Below are 20173 nucleotides of genomic sequence, written 5' to 3' on the forward strand. Positions count from 1 at the left end.
GGTTTTGTTGTTCTCTTTTCAAACCGCTAATAAAGCCTTAAATGTCTCTGACAGTCGGAGGTCAGCTGGGACGGCCAGGAGGGGGACAAAACGCAGCGTCCTGGTGCCATAAAACAGGTCCGAATTTATGGTTTAATTCCAGCTGAAAGATTGCGAAGAGAGTGCAAGGATGAGGGTTTCTTTTACTGCTGCTCCGCATGATCGCGTAAAGCATTTAAGAGTTTCCTCAACCCCGAGCGCTAATGCTGAGAGAGCACAGCAGTGGGAAGTCTTGTTTGGGGGAGGGCAGAATCAGGAGGTTTAAATGTGATATCAGGTACTCACAACTTTAAAGTTGGGCTAATAAACGCATGTATTATTAAGTGTGATGGATAAGATAATACAGCTTTAAGATTAACAATGAGTTTAAGTGTCGAGTTAGTGGATTGAAGGAGGACGTTTTCATTTCTGACGGTACAAAATGTAAAAGCTCTTAAATGGTTGTTGTCACGTCAGCAAAGTTGCTGGTACACAAGGTCTGACAGAGCTCACTTTGGATGGTCTCTTAACTGTTGTCTTTAAATTGAGTACGGAACTACTGACATTAAAGAGAGGACCGTCTGACCCCACTTGTCTTACATCGGCAAGACAGAAGAGAGTTGGAAAATAACTGAGAGACTCAGCGGCGGAGGATTTAGACTTCGGATGGTCCTTTATGTCTCTGCGGCCAAATCCTCTGACGTAACAGACGCATCGGCAGAGACAACACATGGTCAATAGATGCCTGATGAGTTGACTGCAGGCCTAAACAAACACTTTAATCTGCAGTGAACTCGGTGCAACCCGACACACTGCTGAGTTTTGATAAGATGCATGAATATCACCTTGAAGGAATAATTCCACATTTTTAGGGGGGGGGGGATGCTTATTCTTCCCTGAGAGTTAGATGAGATGGTTGATAATACTTAAAATATAATGCATATTTTTCCGTTAAATATGAAGCCGGTTAGCTTAGCTTAGCATAAAGACTGGAAACGGGGGAATCTGGAAACTGTTTATGATATTGTTTGTGTGTGTGTGTGTGTGTGTGTGTGTGTGTGTGTGTGTGTGTGTGTGTGTGAGCAATTAGTGAGCTGTGCGGTTACATTTTTCACTTTTGGGCAGAGCCAGGTTAACTGTTCCTGCTGTCCAGCCTTTATGCTAAGCTACGCTAATTGTCTCCTGGCGGGGACATTAAACAGACACATACAAGTGTGGTATCAATCTTCTCATCTTACTCTCGGCAAAAAAAAGCAAATAACTGTATTTCAAAAAATGGCAAACTGTTCCTTCACGTGACATTTCGTTTCTGTTTCATGCGTGGCATTAAAGTCTTCAAGTCCAGCAAAGAGCCAGACATTCCTGTCTAGTTTGCTGTTCGTGGGAATCTTGATCCCAGCTTAATGAGCATTTTGCTGGAATGTTTAATAGAGTCTAGCGCCTCAGGACGTCCTCGTCTACCTCCAGCAGAAGCAATGTGCGACTGTAAACATTTAAGAAGAATCAAACTTTGTTGACTGAGTGTGTGCAAGCATACAGGGAGGTCATGCACTCTCCCAATCAACCAAGATGTGAGCCGACAAATTCAAAAGGGCAGAGGGGGCTTAGACCTCATGCTGAGACGGAAAACGAGAAAGACTGGAAGGGGGAAAACACGGAAAATGAAGAAAAAGAAGAGGAAGGGGGAAGAGACAGACAGAGGCAGGAAGATAAATCGAGGAAGCAGAGAAGATACAGAAGATAGGGAGTACAGCAGAGAGCGGGGGTGGCTTTAAAAAATGCATGCATCTCCATTTGGCAGAGGGGAAAAAAAAAGAAAGAAAAAGATTCCCAGCAGGGAGAAGGCTGTAGGTGAGAGCATAGCTGGAGCATTAACACTCAGTCTGTCTAAAACAAACACGTCCTTTTCCCTGGAAGAAAAGAAGAAGGAAGGAAGGTGAGAGCGAAGGGAAGGAGAGGAGGAAGCTGTGGCGATGCCCCGAGGCTGTGCTCCGTGATGCCGTTTAACTTCTGCTACTTACTGCGAAGCCTCACACACACACACACACACACACACACACACACACACACACACACACACACACACACACACACACACCGTAGACATGTTTACATGTGAGCCATTTTACAGTTGAGCGTTTTGCTGAAGGCCATCAGGTTAAGTGCTCTCCATTGCAGACAGTAGGACCTAATAACTCACACTCACATAGCTGTAATTATCCGACTCGTCCTCTTTTGAAACACACACAGAGTGCCGTGGCGGACATGTGGTTCCTATTTGTGCCACGAACCATCAGTCAGCGGATTCAGTGACCCAGAGCGTTTCACAAATTTCCAGCAGGGCTTTCTTATGTTTTGACGAGTGTGTGCGGCGGACTCCGTCTCTAAGCTGTCAGGCCACAGTGCACCGAGGGAATAATACAGACACTCGGTCTCCTCTGGGGAGTCCTGAACAACACAGAGAGAACCCTCCATCATCCCAAGACCTAATCCTCAAGCAATAATGTACAGCAGCTCTTGGATTTAGGTGAAATGCTTTCAGGGTGAAAGATAAAGTGAGGGAAATGAAGAGGAGAAAGTACAACTGAAATCCTGTTTTTGACGACAGCAGGGTTTTAGAGAAAAGACGTGATGATTCATGCTGATATTTAAAACTTACGGAAAAAAACAGAAATGATCACCTTTTGGAAGTAAAAGAATCTTGCCTATCCTGTTGTTTAACACTCTACACCTCTGGTTGCTTCCGTCAGTTAGTATCTTGCGTGTCTTTGTTCAAACTACAAAGGGTTCATTAGCCTTCTGATCATCTTCTGATGACATTCAGGTGGACAGCGATGCTTTAGTTTAGACAATGGAGCCAAGATTCATGTAGTCAGTGGTTACACTGTAGAGTACTCAGCATGGTCAAGCATGAAGGGAAGCAGACATGATTTCGTCGTGCACGATCAGAGGAATTTCCCTGACAAAATCAACACTGACTGTCAAGCTATCGCGCTGCTTTTGCCTTTGCTTCTGAAACTAAAAGGTCATAGACCTGCTGTCTGAGCCGTGTTACCCAACATTTCCTGATGTGCTTTCAAAAAACAAATGAACAGGTAGACTTTTATTGTGAAAAAAATGTATAGGAAAATGTTTTTATCAGCGGATGATTAGCGGAGCTTTGTCAGCGGCTGTTCTTCAATAAAACAAGTCTACTAGTACTAAGACGAAAAACAAGGACAACTCTGTGAGCGACTTGTCAATCACAAGGTAGCCCCGCCCTAAAGCATATCCTGCTTTATGGTCTGTTTGACTAAATGTACATCATGCTGTATTGAAGAAGACTTGAAACTAGAGATTGAGACCATAAACTAGTGTTTACAATGTTTACTGAGGGAATAAATCAAGAGAGAAGTAGAGTCATTTATGAGCCTACAAAAAAAGGCCCTGTTGCTCACTGACAAGCAGCTAATATGGATTAATGAAATGATGAAATGCTTTGGAAACCATTTTTTATTAAATATCTCTGCATTGGATCTTCAGAATAAGGAAACAAACAGACACATTACCAAAAAGGTTGGGTTCTTGCTTGGAGCACAATATCTCTCTCTCTCTCTGTATATGTGAGTGTGTGTGTGAGTGTGTGTGTGTGTGTGTGTGTGTGTGTGTGTGTGTGTGTGTGTGTGTGTGTGTGTGTGTGTGTGTGTGTGTGTGCGTGTGTGTGTGTGCATACATGTACCGTACGTGTCTGTATGCTCCTATGGATTGGCAAGCACTGGTTGTCATGGTTTTCTGGCTATACTGTGCCTATACTCCGGTCACCATGGAGCCCAGGCTGGAGCTGATATCCCAGCATGCCTAGCAGAGGTTTATCAAAGGCGTGTTCCACACCAAGACCCCACCAGAAACCATCATCAAACGTTTTTTTTTTCCATTTCTCTTTTCTTCACAATCACACCGGCTCCTCCTTTCGCCTCTAATTCCACCTCCATCCGTCTGACTGTTTCACTCTCACATTTACAATCCACTCTCTCTCTTCCTTTTGCTTAGCTTTGCTATTCTCACCATCCCCCCTCTTCCCTCCTGGTCTTTTATTTTCCCTCCCTCTTATCGCCCTCTCTCTCTCTCTCTCTCTCTCTCTCTTTCCATCTCTGTCTCTCTCAATTTCACATTTTTCATCTCCAATCTCTCTCCGTCTTCTTCCATCTCACTCGGCTCTAATGAGCTCACCTTGCTAATAATATGGTAAGAGACGCTGCTGCTGCTGTGTAGTTGTGTCCATTTCCTGATTAAAGTGCGCTGAATTCACTTCGCAGCCAGGAAAACCAGTGATTAATCTGCTCAGAAATAGATACAGCAGTCTGTTTATTTATGTGTGTTTTCAGTAAAATCTCTCTCTGCTTCCCTAACTGAGTATTCATTGCATAAAATCTGATTTGTGAGACATTAATATTGCTGAAGGGCCTGGATTGGTTTTGTGAAAACACATCGCTTTTTAAACCTCTTTAATCTCTGCAAATGCTCGCAGGGTTTGTGTGTGTGTGTGTGTGTGTGTGTGTGTGTGTGTGTGTGTGTGTGTGTGTGTGTGTGTGTGTGTGTGTGTTGGTGTGCCTCCCTTACGAGAGGTGAGAGCCGGAAATGTGCGAGACTATAGTTTCTGTTTTTTTCTTTTTCACACAGACACATCAAACGCGGGTATTTGCTGACATTTCTTGATGTTTGCTGATGTGAACATTTCTCAGAAGCTCACTGAGGTGAGACCGCAGTGGATCGAACTTGATCAATTGTTGATTAGGCTTAAAACACTTCTGAATGAAATGCTAACCTGGGTATTAAACAGCAGGTGTGACATAAAAAATGTGACGAGGATAACTAAAGTGGGTTAGAAAACTGGGCATGCCGCCTCACTTTCCTTCCCTCTCTTTCTCCTGGCGATGGCGCCCAGCTGCGATCGAACCTCAGACTCCCGCGGAGCCACCGGGGAGCTCGGCCAGGCCGTGACAGCGACACGCCGTAGCCCCCATAAAGCTGCTCCGGCCTGGAGCACCGACCAAACTAAAAGCTGCTTAGCGGTGCAAAACTCTGGCTGAGTACCCTTAAAGCTGCACTAATCAGAGCTGTGAGAGGAGGAATCGCCAAACGTATCGCACTCAAGCTTACAAGGACATTCTCAACACGTGAATGCAAAGAGGGATGGTGAACGGATAAGTAAAAAAAAAAAAGCACCAAAGACAATTGTGATTGTGCGCTTCATTTCTGACGTGGGTGTCACACAGCATCAGGCTGGATGCAACAGCTCCGTCCGCCACGATTACGTCTCCACGAGACAAAGAGCGGGGAAGCTGTTGCATGTCTGAGCATGCGTCTTTGAGCGCTCTGCCACCATGACGGCAGGCGTCAGCTATGGATGCAACAAGCCAAACCCTGAGCACTTTCAGCGTCGATTGGATGGGAGAGAATAGCAGAAAGAGAAAAGGCAGACGCGTAAACACGGAGAACAAAAGAGCCACAGAGGCAGCTAACGAGAGCGGCCACAGGACGGCAGATACAACACAACCGCGGCACTGTCACCCCCTCCATCCAAACTTGGCAAGCTCCTCCGAAAGGCCATCAATGCCCTCTGCTTCTCCCAGGAGCCTAACACTTTTTCTGCACAGCTAGCTAACACATTAGCATGCAGCCCCATCCCCCTGCAAGGGCAACCAGCCGCTCACAGCAGCACTCCACATACACAGAAATGCTTCATGTGCAGCAGCAGCAGCAGCAGCAGCAGCTCTGGTGGACAATACAATCATGAGGCTCTAGCTGCATTTTGGGTGGATCTAAAAAGGCAGCCGAGACTGACAAAAGCAAATGGAGACATCAGACCTGGGTGCCTCCACCAATCAGGAATAAGTGCTTTGCCTCTCATCTATGGATGGGTCCGTCGTAAACACCTTTCCCTTGGAAGCCTACCTGACTTTGAACTCAGTGAGCTGTGGCTGTGCCCCCGGTTCAGCACAGTAGATCTGGGGGAAGTAAAACCGGTGCGACTGAAGGTTGATGTCCATGGTGTCCACACACAGCAGACGCCAGTCAGCCCTGTGTCGCGACAACAAAAAAATGCAAAAATGCAACAAAAAACCAAAGTCTGTATCTGTCGCTTTTTTTTTTCTTTGTCTGTCCTGAATTTCGTCGCTGACACTTTAACTAAAGGTCAGAGTTCGGCGCCAGCGTCACCTTCTCCCCCAAGTGGTCGCAGGGCTACAGAGCGCTACCGCCAGGAAGGCATCCCCCTCTTCTTCGCCTCCTCTGAGCACAGCGCATTCAATCACCTCTGCTGGCCGCCAGCGAACAGGCACACTAACCTATTTCCCCACTAGCAGCCACTGTGCAATCAGCAGCTGTGAGCACAAGGACAAAGATGACTCCAGGAAAAGATGCTGCCGCCTCCCAAAGACATCGAAAAAATAATCCTGGTTTGTGCTCATCGGTCCGTCCTTCGACAGGTAGAGACAAATCGGGAGGGAGTGAAGGAGGATTTTGAACTGAGGGTGGAAAAGGAGAGGCTCACAAATGTGAGAGCAGCCCTCAGCCACATGCAGAGGAGAATGAATGGGAGATGAGAGTCTTTTGGTTTTTACGCTTCAGAAACAGAGGAGGGGGGAAAGAGAGAGAGAGAGAGATGGGGATAGAGAGAGATTCCCGGTGCTGTGAGGCGTTGCCCTCACACTGCCTCTCCTCTCTGTGTCTCATTGGATTACCCCCCCCCCCCCCCCCCCCCCCCCATTCCCTCCTCCCCCTCCCATCCTCCCCTCCCAGCTGTGACAAGAACGATGGGCAGCCAGCCCCGGAGGCTGCTGGTCCTGCCCCTCCTTCTCCTCCTCTCTCTTCTCCTTCCTCCTCTCACGGCTGCCGGATTGGCCGAGGCGAGGATGCGTAAGCCGGCATGGAGGGGAGAGGGGGGTTGAGGAGGAGGAGGAGGAGGAGGAGCAACAGATTTTAATTCATCTGATGGCTCCCGTCTTTTCTCGCGTATGATCTGAGGCTGGCATGCCGGGCTTGGGTGGAGCTCCGGATACGACACAATCTCACACACACACACACACACACACACACACACACACACACACACACACACACACACACACACACACACACACACACACACACAGTCAGCTTTTACTGGATGTTCACTTGCAGGGACACAGGTGGAGAAAAAGCAATTTATCCCTTTGTTTGAACTTGTGGCTCACTTGGCTGTGCACAGTTACATAGTTGGAAGGATATATCTGAGGCTGAATAAACTGTGAAATTGAATTTAATTAAATAGCGCAATAAAATATACAATAAGCAACCAAATTTGAGCGTGCGATGCCAACATTTGCCTCTTTAACGTCCCCTTGCTCTGTCTATCTAGACACTCGTAGATTAACTTATACACAGTAAGTGTCGTGTGTGGCCGTATAACACTAATCTTCTGGGTTGATTCCACATCACAGCAACCTGCCTGTAACCAATAAATCCCTCCCATATTTAGTGTACATCCTCTGTCCTTTCTAGCTCACCCCGCTCACATCACCCGCATCTGTCCTGCTGTGTTTTGCCAGCAGGCAATTTCATTGATTGGAGCGGCTGTAGAACTGTTGGATGACATGGTTTGCTCTGTAATCGGTGTGGACGGCAGCGGACGTTGCAATTTTGTCCCGTTACTCGCCTGTCGACAGTAGAGTTCGGCCACAATTCTTTGTGCCAATAAAATGTCATCCTTTTTTTTTTTATATCCGTGTCATATTAGTTCACATATTTGCCAAACCCCAGACAAAACCCATTTACCTCAAAGCTAGATGCAAATGTCTGCTTGCAATGAGTTGCATCATGTAGTCCTCTCACACAAATGAGACAATATCAAAGCTCCACAGCAATTTAGTACTGCAGTTCACATTTAAAAGTGAACTGTAAACATCGAAGCAGAGATATGCCGTCCAGTACGGGCCAAGCTCCAAAAAACGGCAGATCCTACATTTCCCATAATTCACATTGCATGCGCATGTTGGCAACGCATTCAGAGGAGTTAACAAGATCTAAAAATGTAATTAAAACAGTTAAAATCATTAAAATGTCTGGTTGTTTCATTGTGTCATAGTGGATATTTCAACACAGGACTGCAGTTCTACAGGATTACGAGAAGATCACGACCGTTTCAGAGCAACGGGTGTTTAAGTTTAACGAGCGACCGTGTTAACTGGTGACTTTTTAGACTCATGCTCTGAGTTTGTATTTAGAACTTGATCGAAGGCTTTTAGGACGACACCTACACCACACCGGCTGGCTGTGAGCTATTAAATGTGTTGACTACCACTGGACTGTAGCAGCCATTTAAAAAAAAAAATCAATAAAGTCAAACCTCTGAGTTTCATGGTGTTTGATACTCAACACGCAATAACCACAGATAACGGAGTTGGATCGTCGTGCTCGTGATTCCTCTCCGGTGTAACGTTACCCACTGGATCCCAATCCCAATCCCCGACCTCACGGACTCACAGACTTTGATACGAAGTCCGTGAGGATTTAGTGTCTGTCCCGCTGTCAAATGTGTTTGAGGGCTCTCTCGCAGACATTTTCAGCCCTTTGAAAACACTTTCCGCCAGTCCGCATTTCTGCAGACTTTGCCAGAGGGGATTACCCACAATTCATAGCAACGCGACGTTAAACACGGGGTTACCAGCGGGAGCACGGAGACGTAAGGATAAACAAGGTAAACAAAAGAGGCCGGCGTGTTCAGGCTGGCATTTTACATTCACTCAGAATCATTAAGAATTAAGATGGCACATAAAAACACATGAAAGCAGAGATTATATTACACAGCTGGTTTGTTCACCAACCATTTCTTTTCATTTTGTTATTAAAGCTGTTTCGACAAAAAAACGAGTAAATAGATTATTTGACAAATAACTCATCTCGTGAGGCAGAAGCCGGGAACATGATATGACGTTGTCATGCTAAGTGCTGTCCCGTTCGTATTTACACCATTTCAAGCCCTTACAGCCTCCCGCACTCAACCATTTACCAGGTGACGTCAGATAAGTCCCTGAGGGTTTAGGGTTAAAGCCTTGGCTACAGGATATTAGGCCACTTGCTATGTATTCCATTCACTCACTCACTCACTCACTCACTCATAGCACACAGACCTGGAAAGTAAATGTGCTTATGTTGCATTTACCGTCTTTGTTGGGTGATGCCCTTACAAACCCCGACAAGCTATTGCACTCTCTATTTCCGTTGCCAAACTGTATCCGCACACTTAGGTAACTGTAGAAGGGTCGATGCAGCAGACTACACGATGGACCAATCACAGCAGGCCTTTGACTCGCATGACATAAGACAGGTGATCTTTCCTTCTCAGACGGTAGAAAGAGGGCGGCGCAGCAGTCTGCACTTACTGTAGTGCGATTCATTTTGCACAACGCTTTCTTCTGTTATGACTGGCCATGTTTACAGTTGTTCACAGAAGAGCACTCTGTGCTCCAATGGGTCACAGAAGCTGTGTGAGGCCAAAGATATATTCTCACACAGCAGCTACTTCATTAGGACTTAATGAAGCGCCCCAAATGCTGAATCAGTTCTCTTCCACCGGAACACGAGGAACTGTGGAGCCCGGCGATTGCAGGTTGTTGATGATTTTGGTGGGTGAGCCGTACAGGATGCTGTAGCAGCAGTCCAGTCGAGAGGTGATGGAGGAGCGTTGATGGAGGCGCGGAGACGGCCGATGTTTTTGAGATGAAAGGAGGTTTTTGTGATTGACGTGACGTTCGAAGGACAGGGTTTGGTATCAAAAGTGATACCAAGGTTCCGGATACAAGCGCACCCGTCTGTCTTTGTCTGTCTCGTACGTCATAACGGCAACAATGGCTGAGATATCCTTGAAACAAGACAAATTGCACCGTAAATAAATTGATTCATTTTTCTGGTTTTGTGATAAATAAGTCCCAAAAAGTCTGAATATGACACAAAATCCCTTGTTTTCAGGGATGTTTATTGTGGAGTTTCAGCTCGATTTATAGGCTCCATGAACTTCCACAGTCACCCGTGTGTATCCATTCAGACGACAGTTCAATCAATAAACGACATTCTTTCCAAATTAAACTTTAGCACGCCGTCCCTTTCTCTTAAACTCTTTTTCTGGTTCACTGACTTTGACACAGACGGAGGCAGCGCTTTGATATGAAAGCATGAATCGATTATTTTTACGGACAGGCAGAGAAAGAATGCTCGCCGGCCGAACAGTAACTCCTGCTGGAGACATTCTTCCTTCATCTCTCCTTGAAGAAGAGGAGGACTTTCTAGTTGTCCCAATGAACACAGTGGAGGCCTCCTCCAGGTCCTTATCTGAGCATCGCGGGCAGAAAACAGGAGGAAAAAAAACACACACAGCGATCACAGATGGGGAGGAGAGGAGGAGTGATTTCACAACAAACGTGTAATGAGGGAGGTGGAGTAACAAGGTGGAAGGAGGGGGGGGAGGGGTCAGAGGAGCAGACAGATGGACAGGCAGGTAGAGAGCGTTAAATGCTTGGCAAGAGCGAGGGGGAGGGAAACAGGGGGGAGAGAAGAGAGGAGAGGCAGAACAGGAAGGGTGAAAGGACATCCAGCCTCTACAGTATACACCCATCCCCCATCTCTCTCTCTCTCTCTCTCTCTCTCTCTCTCTCTCTCTCTCTCTCTCTCTCTCTCTCTCTCTCTCTCTCTCTCTCTCTCTCTCTCTCTCTCTCTCTCTCTCTCTCTCTCTCTCTCTCTCTCTCTCAGGTTAGGCTCCAGCAGCAGATTCTAATCTTCAAAGCTACACACCTCCGTTTCTACCGTGTGTGTCTACATGTTTGACTGTGTGTGTTTGAGAGACAGTGCTACTGTAACAACCTGGCTATTAGCATACATTGTTCTTACCAATTGTCAAATTGGCTCTCTACAGTTAGGGGGGAAAAGCGGCATTTTTTTCTTGTTTTCTGAAAAATAAGTCCCAAAAGCTGAATATGACACATTATCACATGTTAAGAGGTGTTTTTATTTTTATTCTGAAACGTCAGAGCGCACAAGCAAAATGTACTGAGAAGAAGCAAGAAGTCAACGAGTGTAACCGGCAAAACGCCATTAAACCGACCGCGGAGGAATTGTAATGAACTGCAAACTCATATCTCATTTTTATGGACTTTTTTTATTTCCTTTATTCAATAACTTGCGACGCCTTTCCTATCAACGCGAAAGCCATTATGATGTCATTTTCCAGCGCGAACACCTCGCACCTACGTCACCACGGCAAGCACAAAGCATGACGGAGTGAGTGAGTCAGTGAGTGAGTGAGTGAGTGAGTGAGGAGAGGACAGACATGTGATGGAGCTTTGTGGTGGAAATGAGTTAAAGTGCACGATTTTACCTGCTAAAAGGTATTTTCTGCACTTTTGCAACTATTCCATTAACAGATACATAAATTGCATTTCAAGACTATTTCTTTTGACAACGTCTCTGATTGAGTCGTTCCAATTTTTTTTACGCCTCATGATGGTGATGATTGAGAGACAACAACAAACGCTTTAATGAGTTCACTGAATGTCGTTGAAACCCCATCGGAAACACTTGAGCGGCCCTAAAATGAAGGGAATAAAAGTGGCAACAATTCCTGCACAGTTCCGCCAACATAGACATGAACTCCCTTGAATTAAAGCCGAGTGCACGCCCTCTGACCTCACTGCCATCGTTTCAGTTCTAATCCACTGTGCCGGAGTCAAAACAAACAAATGAAATGTGTCGCCGCCCAAATGCATGCCGCACAGCGACCCAGTCGCATGCCCCGCATGATCCACTCTGACTCCTCAGTCCCTTCATCCCCACAAAAAAAACGCCCACAGTCCACCTGTATGCGGTCACGCCATACAAGGTGGGGCGAAGGTGGAGAAAGGAAAGGGATTAAATGGAGTGTGAGAGGTGTGACGGAGGAGGGGGGTCAGAGATCTCCGACTGTTAGCTCATCCTCGCCGGCCCGCGGGTCGAATTTCAGCTGCAAAGAATGCGTCTGCCTCACATCAGCCGATCGTTTTAATTACGCCACACGCCGATGGGAGCTGGCAGAGGAGATCCAGAGGGGGAGGGGGGGGAGGGGAGACAGAGCGGGGGAGAGGAGGAGGAGGAGGGAGTGATTTCCCTCTCATTCACAAAGATTTGATTACCTCTCTCTCTCTCTCTCTCTCTCTCTCTCTCTCTCTCTCTCTCTCTCTCAAACACACACAAGCACACGTCTGTGCAGATCAGCTTCAGCGCTCTGCCCTGTGACGCCTCCGTGTGCATAATGATGACTCACGCGCCGCACTGCTGTCACCCAGAATGCACTGTGTTATTACAAAGATTCCCAACAGAGACGGGACACGTGACCTCGCACCTGACACTGGATGTGTGCAACATCCCTCTCCATTTTGTGTCGCGTTTGTCCCACTGCATTAAGACAAATGCGCAGCGTTGTTGCTCACACGTGTGATGTGGCTGCAGCTTTGGGGCCGTCCGTAAACTACAGCTTCTGCGATATGCAAATATATCCCAAGTCCATTAATGTTCCTCATGCAGGCAGAGACACTTTTCACTATTCTAGCGCCACAGATGTCTGTGCGTTCCTGATTTTTGCCACATTGAGTGGATATTTTTCATAGAAATTGGCTTAAAATGGAGCAAAATGAATGAGAAGTTGATGACAGCAAATAAAAGCATCGCATTTCTGCTTAGAACACAAAGCTTAAATACTAAATTTGAACCTGACTGCAGTTTTCACTGACATCAGTGGCAAAAAAAATGTCCATTGCACAAAGTACTATGTTCTTGTTCTGCACAAAGTCATTTTTTACAGTGTTTAAGCAATACCACGGTCTTTCCATAACCATAACCAAGTGCTTTGAATTGCCTCAACATAACCAAATATTGTATTCATGCCATGGGCAGATTTTGAGAAACAGATCACCGTCACTGAAAGTTTCTCAGTTATTAGAGACGCACCGATGTCGAGGCCGATACCGACTCACAATCTGTGTCACATTAGGTTTCTTTCTAAACATATTTACCATTACTGTAGTATATATATTCAGATTTTTTAGGGTACAGAATTGAGCAACTAGTATCTATAAGTGTAGTCTAAAAGCTTTACTTCTGATAAACTGTAACTTTAAAAGCAGAGTGAGTTGTTTCTAACGTCACGTACTTCCAAGGAGCATGAAGAAGAATAAAACACGAGTAGAATATAGAATATTTTAAAAGTTTTTCCTTTATGATAAAAGTGCTGCTGGAGTTAATTGTAACTGTTAACCCATGAAAATTATGAAACTATTTATTTTAGCTGCAAGTGTTCCACATGTAAAAGCTAGTGGTGAACAATAATTGATAGCGGAAGTCAATATTTGTCAAAATAGAAATCTCCTCGTTAATTAACCTACATTAACTTATAGATAATCTACACATCCAGCAGATAAACAGCAACGTTAGCATTTATTTAGAGTAATGTTTGTGACCACCTGCATGCAAGTCCAATATCAACTCTCTCTATTATATTATATTCACTTAAACAGAGAACTATTTGTCTCTTTAGCTGCTGCTGCTAAACAAAACAACAACAACAACATCTGTAAAGCTGAGGGGTGAAAATCATCTGTGGGCTCATTTGATCCATTACTCACACAAAAACCATTCCCCACAGCAGCTTTAAACTATTCACCAGGTGGCGTTTTATGAACACCGATGTTAAAACCTATTTTTAGGATCATAAACAGGTTACCATGCTGAGGGGAAACATTAGATGACCGCGTCGTCGATAGCCTTGAAAATATGTCAGAATTTCCAACATCTCTGGAAGAAAATGTCAAAAGAATGCACACCTGTGCGGCTTCAAAGCGCGCAGCTGTGCACCGCGAGAGAAATCTGACCTCCTGTGATAGTCGTGACTCTCTGGTACGGCTGGGGGACATTAAAGGCAAACACCATGAACCCAGATATTATGATTTATTTCAGGGCAGGCACCAGATGCACACAATATTAGTTTACAGTGTGGGTGTGGGTGTGTTGTGCCCCCCCTCTCTTTGAAGCACATTCCTCTTAAAACACACCTTCAGTGCAATAGGAAGTGATGCGTTCCCTTTCACTTCTATGTGGTCGCCCTTGTCCCGCATTAATTCGGCACGCATTAACTATTAATGCTGGTATTCATGTGGGTCACACGCAGACCACCGACCGCGCCCGTCAATACGCGTCGGGCAGCAGTGACGATGCCGGATCGATAAAAAGCCCACACTTCACTTTCAGAGCGTAATGAAAACGCTCCGATGGTGGTGCTGGCGATGGTGGGAGGCCACCGAGGGCCGCGGGGGAGGGGCCGCACGTCAATCTCTGCTGTCACACTTCATGATCAGTCGCAAGTGAACGGACGAGGCCGTCATCTGTAGTTACAGAACACAGCTAGGCAAGAATTCACCTCAGCAGAACTTAGCCAAAGCGGTGACCCAGTATGTGTGAATTATCTGCAGCGCATCACATCTCTGGTCATTTGCATAAGCTGACGGTTAAAGTTACTACAAGGAACTTTCTTTTATTGTTGATTTTGTGGCGGTCCTTGTGGACAAAAGCGGTAGTGTTTCCGAGCACCAGAGTCCCTTTAGAAAACCTCTCATTTTAATGCAGCGGGGGTCTGACAGGCTGCCCCGCTCAGTCCTGGTTCTGGTTCCCCCGTGCCTCCCTCCCCTCTAGCAGACCCAGCAATATGAGCCTGGGTCTCCAGCAGCGTGGTGTCGTCTCCTGGCCAAAGGAGGAGATGCTGCTGCCGGGTTCAAAGGTCACCTCCCACCATTCTTCCTCCCTCTCCTCCTCCCTCTCCTCCTCCCTGTCTTCCTCCCTCTCCTCCTCCCTCTCCTCCTTCTCTTCCTCCCTCTCTTCCTCCCTCTCCTCCTCCCTCTCCTCCCTCTCTTCCTCCCTCTCCTCCTCCCTCTCCTCCTCCGTGTCTTCCTCCCTCTCCTCCTCCCTCTCTTCCTCCCTCTCCTCCTCCCTCTCCTCCCTCTCCTCCTCTTCCTCCTTCTCTTCCTCCCTCTCTTCCTCCCTCTCTTCCTCCCTCTCTTCGTCCCTCTCCTCCTCCCTCTCCTCCTCCCTCTCTTCCTCCCTCTCTTCCTCCCTCTCTTCCTCCCTCTCCTCCTCCCTCTCTTCGTCCCTCTCCTCCTCCCTCTCTTCCTCCCTCTCCATCTGCAGGTCGAAGTCGGCAGCAAAGCCGGATCTGGGTCTGTCCGCGGTGGGCTGGTCGCTGCCGGAGGCCCCGCTTGACTCTGAGCTGAATGAGATTCTGGTGAACCTGCAGGATTTCTCATGGAATCCGACCCGGTGGCACCGATGACGAGCCTTAAGAATCACGATATAGAAATAGCCAATCTTCTCACTGTTATTCTGGTTTACTTATGTCAGTCATATAGAGGGATCAGGATTCAATTGAGACTGTTTCATAACCAGTTAGAAGTTCCTACTCATTACAGTACAAAAAAAGTCTCCAATTCAGTTTGAGCAGTGGGGCTTCAAATGACTTGTTTTGTCTGACCAACAGTTCAAAACCCCCAAAATATGAAATGTGAAAACTGAGAAGAGCAGCTTGATACAAGACTTAAGCGATCGATCAGTCAAAGTCTACAGACATGCCAGGCTGTGATTAATGGTGTTGTGTCAGACCAGCAGACTAAGGCAGAGGAGAGGCTACTGTCTCTACAGTCTAAGTGGGAGAGACGGAGAAGGACACTGCAAAGATAAAAGGAATCAGACATCCAGGCTCCACAGAGACTAGAATCACCAATCCCGGCTTTTCTTTTCCGCCCAGAAACCTGCAGCACCTTAAACCGCTCCACCGCTGGAGATAACTGAACCTCTTACGTCTAATCTTGACGAATGAGAAGCGGATACTGTGTTGGTTTCGAGCTTTTGACTCGCTCCGTAATTGAATTAGGAAAAGCCCAGACAGGATTAGACGTACAGATTCATCAAGCATGAACACTTGCTGGATTTTCAAAACGTTGATGTAAGATGATATATGAAAAATGGCTGTTCATTTTGCTGTTTAAAAGCAAAAGCGGGATTATCGATGACGTGCTGATATTAAATCTAAAGCCTGGCAATGACGCGTGTCCTTTAAAAAACACATGACGCAGTGCTTAATGAGGCAACTTATTTCATATCTCGATATCAATGGTTATCATGGTATAGCAGGTTTTCTGGTGATTCAATAAATAAATAAATAGTCTATATGAAATAACCACATGGTTTTACTCTTATGTACATTAAATACTAAAAATTAAATGAGTATTTTCTAAATTAATTAAAAACTTGAGTGCTAAATAATCCGATTTTTTCTGACAAATTTGAGTTAGTATGTGCTTGTTATTATCAATCATATATTTGATATATCCTGATAGATATTCATCACGATTCCACTGAAAGACAACTCATTATCATAATGAATTACTGAACTTAAAGACAACTTTACTTTCTGCAGTTTGCTTTGATGCTTCCGTCTATCTGACCTTGAGTCATGCATGTGTGAGCTGCAGCTCACAGCACTGAGATCAATGCGCATCAGATCGAAGCACTGAACAGCTGTTTGTGTCCTACAAACATACTATAGTGACAGACAGACACACACACACACACACACACACACACACACACACACACAAGTCACACACGCAAAACGGACGGAGGGAGATACAAACGGGCCACAGGCAGAGACACTCACATGCACCCAAACTGAATGAAGCGCTGGCTTGTCGCGTTCAGTCACAGTCTATGTTGCCACCTACAGAGCACCTCTGTACAGCACAGAATCACAGCTGAGCATCGATGTGGCTGTCAGGTAAACGCTAATACGACTCGTGTATCAGCAGACAGCTCGTCAGGCCGGTTCACATCAAACAAAACCTCCGCTGCCGAGACAAAACCCGACTCTAGAAGAGGCAAACTGCTTTGAAAATTGCATACTTTTTACTTTTAGCACATACTGCAGTTCTTCTTAGAAACTGTGCGTTCCAATACCCATACAGTACTATTTAGTATGAATAAGATTTAGTTCCAATACATAGTACGTCACATCCAGTGTGCTAAAAATACCAGAATGTTTCACTACATCCGGCTGCATCTAGCAGTATGCGAGTCAGCATGCTTTTCTGGCTATTCTGACCCACATATATCATATATCTATATATAAGTGCAATATAACGACAAACTAGTACCCAAGTAGTACCCAATCAAATGCATACTGCATGCAATAGTACACACTTTACAAAGGCAGCTGCAGCATGCACTAAACGTTTTTTTTTTTTTTTATGTATTGCATTCAAACTTCTATTTTATTGGGACATGCTAAGTCTTTTTTCTGGCACACTTAATAGTTTGGTAGTATGAGTGTTGGGAAGCACAGAAGATTTGACTGTGTTGCTGGCGTACGCTAGTGTCCCATAATGCAATGCACAAAGGAAATGGAGGACAGGGAAATTACAAATAAAACACATTTTGGATGGCGGTACAACAGCTCACAGAACATATCAGAGCATGTTTTTGACTCCCTGACGAATGTTTGATGCCGAAATGCGCCAAATGTTTTTTTTAGGTCTCACGTGACTTTACGATAAAAGCATTTTAATTGTTTAAAAGAGGGGGCTTTGGAATTTGTCTTGCGACACCTCAAACAAACTCCACTGAGTCCAGGAAGCACTGCTACCAACACATTATTGAGCTCAAAGAGCAAGTCAATTAATGTCTTTTATCATTTTCTGTTGATGCAAAAAAATGTAGTTTGTGTATTATGAAGTAAGTGATCTGGCTAGTTTACCAGCTTCCATACAGGCTGCAGTACCAGCGTACCTGAGGATAAAGAGCCTTGCTCAAAGGCACATGTCAGGCCATTTGAGTGCATGTTAGGACAGAGCTATAGGGAGAGCAGCAGCACGGAGAAAAGCAACGAGCGTGTGAGGGGGAGCTCGTTAAAAGAGACACTAACATACCATGTCGACGAAATCCCACTCTGACCTTGGGACAAACACTCATTCACAGATTTCAGAGCCAACAGCATTTAGTGGCAGCTTTGGATTCCTCCTGTTCACGGTGAACCTGTGCCAACCGCCGGTGCCCCGCCCCCACAAAACCGTGGAGCACAGGCAGACTCGCCGCTGATTGGCTGCCCGGCTGGGCCCCTGCCAGTAACGCTTCACCCGATTGGCTCCTGCAGTCAGCCAGTAAAACCAGTGCTGTGCGTCTCCTTTAGACAGCTGTGTGTCTGGATGCCCGTAAGTGAATACTCTCAGCTGATTGGTTCCCAGCTGGGAAGGTGTGTGCGCGCGTGTGTGGGCTTCAACATGCATAGGCTGTGCTTAAAAAAAATAAAGAAAGATTAAACACATTGGATCGGATTATATGTGTCGCAACTAAGGAGGAGAAGAAGAATTCCTGCACGTGTAGTCTGGTTTCCATGACAACACCCCCCCCCCCCCCTTTACACCCCCCGCAGACAACCTTCCACGTGACACATCACAGCGCGAGCTGGAGTCAGAAGATGTTAGCCGGATTCATCAAACACTGTTGTCTCAATGTGCTGATCTGAGAGCAGCCGCACCTCTTTAGACGTTCACCTGTCGGCCTACAGGTGACCCGCCGGTCGGTAGAGGCGCGTGGCCCCCCCCGAGATACACCTTTTCGCGCTGCGGTGACATGCACATCACGGGCCTTCTGAATAAAACTGCGCCAATAAAAACCAACAGTGTGCTCGTTAATGGGGTGTTTTTGGTCGTATCTCGCCATATCCTTTAATATCCCATAATAACGCGCAGTGGAATCTGCGCTTTAATGTGCAGCAAACGAGCAAAACGTGCGTCTGCTTACCTCATCCTCCCCTCCTGTCCCGTTTGAAGGAGATGAATAAGGTGTTTTCTGTGTGTTCAGTGCTTTGTCCTTGAGTTCCAGTAAAAAAATGAAAATAAAAAACCAGATCCAGCAGCAGCACCTCTGGCTGTTTTAATCAGAACAGCGATGCTGCCAGCGAAGCCTTGCAGCCGGCTCGGTGTGCAGATGTTGAGGGTGGGGGGAAAAAAAAAGGCGACAGGGTGTGGAAAATGCTACACGGATGGCCACAGTTTTCAGGTCTGTCTTTAAAAAAATGAAAAAATAAATATTCTCCGGTGTCGTGTCAGGCGGCTGGCGGTTCGGTCGAGGCCATTTCAGAGGGAAGCACGCCGCTGTCCGCAGGACGAGAAGCCGGGCGGAGTGGCTGACAGCGGCTTCTGAGGTGCCATCTTTTCCTCCCTTCGACCACTGGGAGGCTGCACGGGGAGAGGGCGCGAGCAGGCTGCTCAGATATTCACGGCTCGGTTGGTTTTGCTGCACGGTGGCGCCCTCGGTCTGGTCGTGCAGCTACCGTGCAGGCAGGTATAGAAAACAAACGCACATCGTCGTGTCTCGTCATAATGATTTAAAAAGAAAAATATCACTCACACTGTTGTACAATTGTTTTTATATTATTTTATATTCCACTGCAAAACAATTAAGGGTTTCACAGGAATATTAGTGATATGATTAAAATACCACAAATACTTTTAAGCCTTTAAGACCCTACGGAGTTTTAGTTTGTTTGTGTGTGTGGGTGTGTGTGTGTGTGTGTGTGTGTGTGTGTGTGTGTGTGTGTGTGTGTGTGTGTGTGTGTGTGTGTTTGCTATTTCCTTTCATCTGATAGAACAAGTTGAACACTTCAGTGAACATTTTCCTTTCATGATATGTTAATTCACTGAGTTTAACTAAACTAAACCTATAATTCTGAACTTTCTAGCTTAAAGGGACAGTTCACCCCCCCCCCCCAAATCAAACTTTCCCCTCTTACCTGTCGTGTTATTTGTCAATCTAGATTGTATTTTGTGTGTGAGTTGCCAAGTGTTTGAGTTATCGACCAAACAATACATCTGAGAACCTCAACAGCAGTGTCTCCTTCCAGGAATCATGACCCGGTTACTCAAGATAATCCAAAGACCTTGATGTGAGCAGTTTCATGTACCAGAGTTCCTCCATTATAACTGCTCACGTCAAGGTCTACAGCTTTGAGCTCCATAAAGCCGAGTGTGACATTGTCCAACTATATTGGAGAGAAGGCAGACGTCTCTAC

At 46.0% G+C, this 20173-nt stretch overlaps 1 protein-coding gene across 4 annotated transcripts in view; it reads right to left on the reverse strand.

Moving 5' to 3' along the window:
- Window positions 1–19389, reverse strand: part of evlb (Enah/Vasp-like b) — a 45919-nt gene extending 26530 nt beyond the window's left edge. For 2 of the 4 annotated variants that reach the window (XM_068708977.1, XM_068708976.1), the window contains exon 1: window positions 5953–6716. In XM_068708977.1, the coding sequence (XP_068565078.1) occupies window positions 5953–6047 (95 nt within the window). In that variant the 5' untranslated portion in view covers window positions 6048–6716. Of the gene's footprint in view, window positions 1–5952; window positions 6717–18029; window positions 18110–18903 lie in introns of those variants that run through there. The other 2 variants (XM_068708979.1, XM_068708978.1) reach the window with 2 other exon arrangements.
- Between the last annotated feature and the right edge of the window lie 784 nt (window positions 19390–20173).

Source organism: Cebidichthys violaceus, unplaced genomic scaffold, assembly GCF_023349555.1.
Source record: "Cebidichthys violaceus isolate CVI_PGR_0920_01 unplaced genomic scaffold, fCebVio1.0.p SCAF_14, whole genome shotgun sequence".
NCBI classification, from domain to species: Eukaryota; Metazoa; Chordata; class Actinopteri; order Perciformes; family Stichaeidae; genus Cebidichthys; species Cebidichthys violaceus.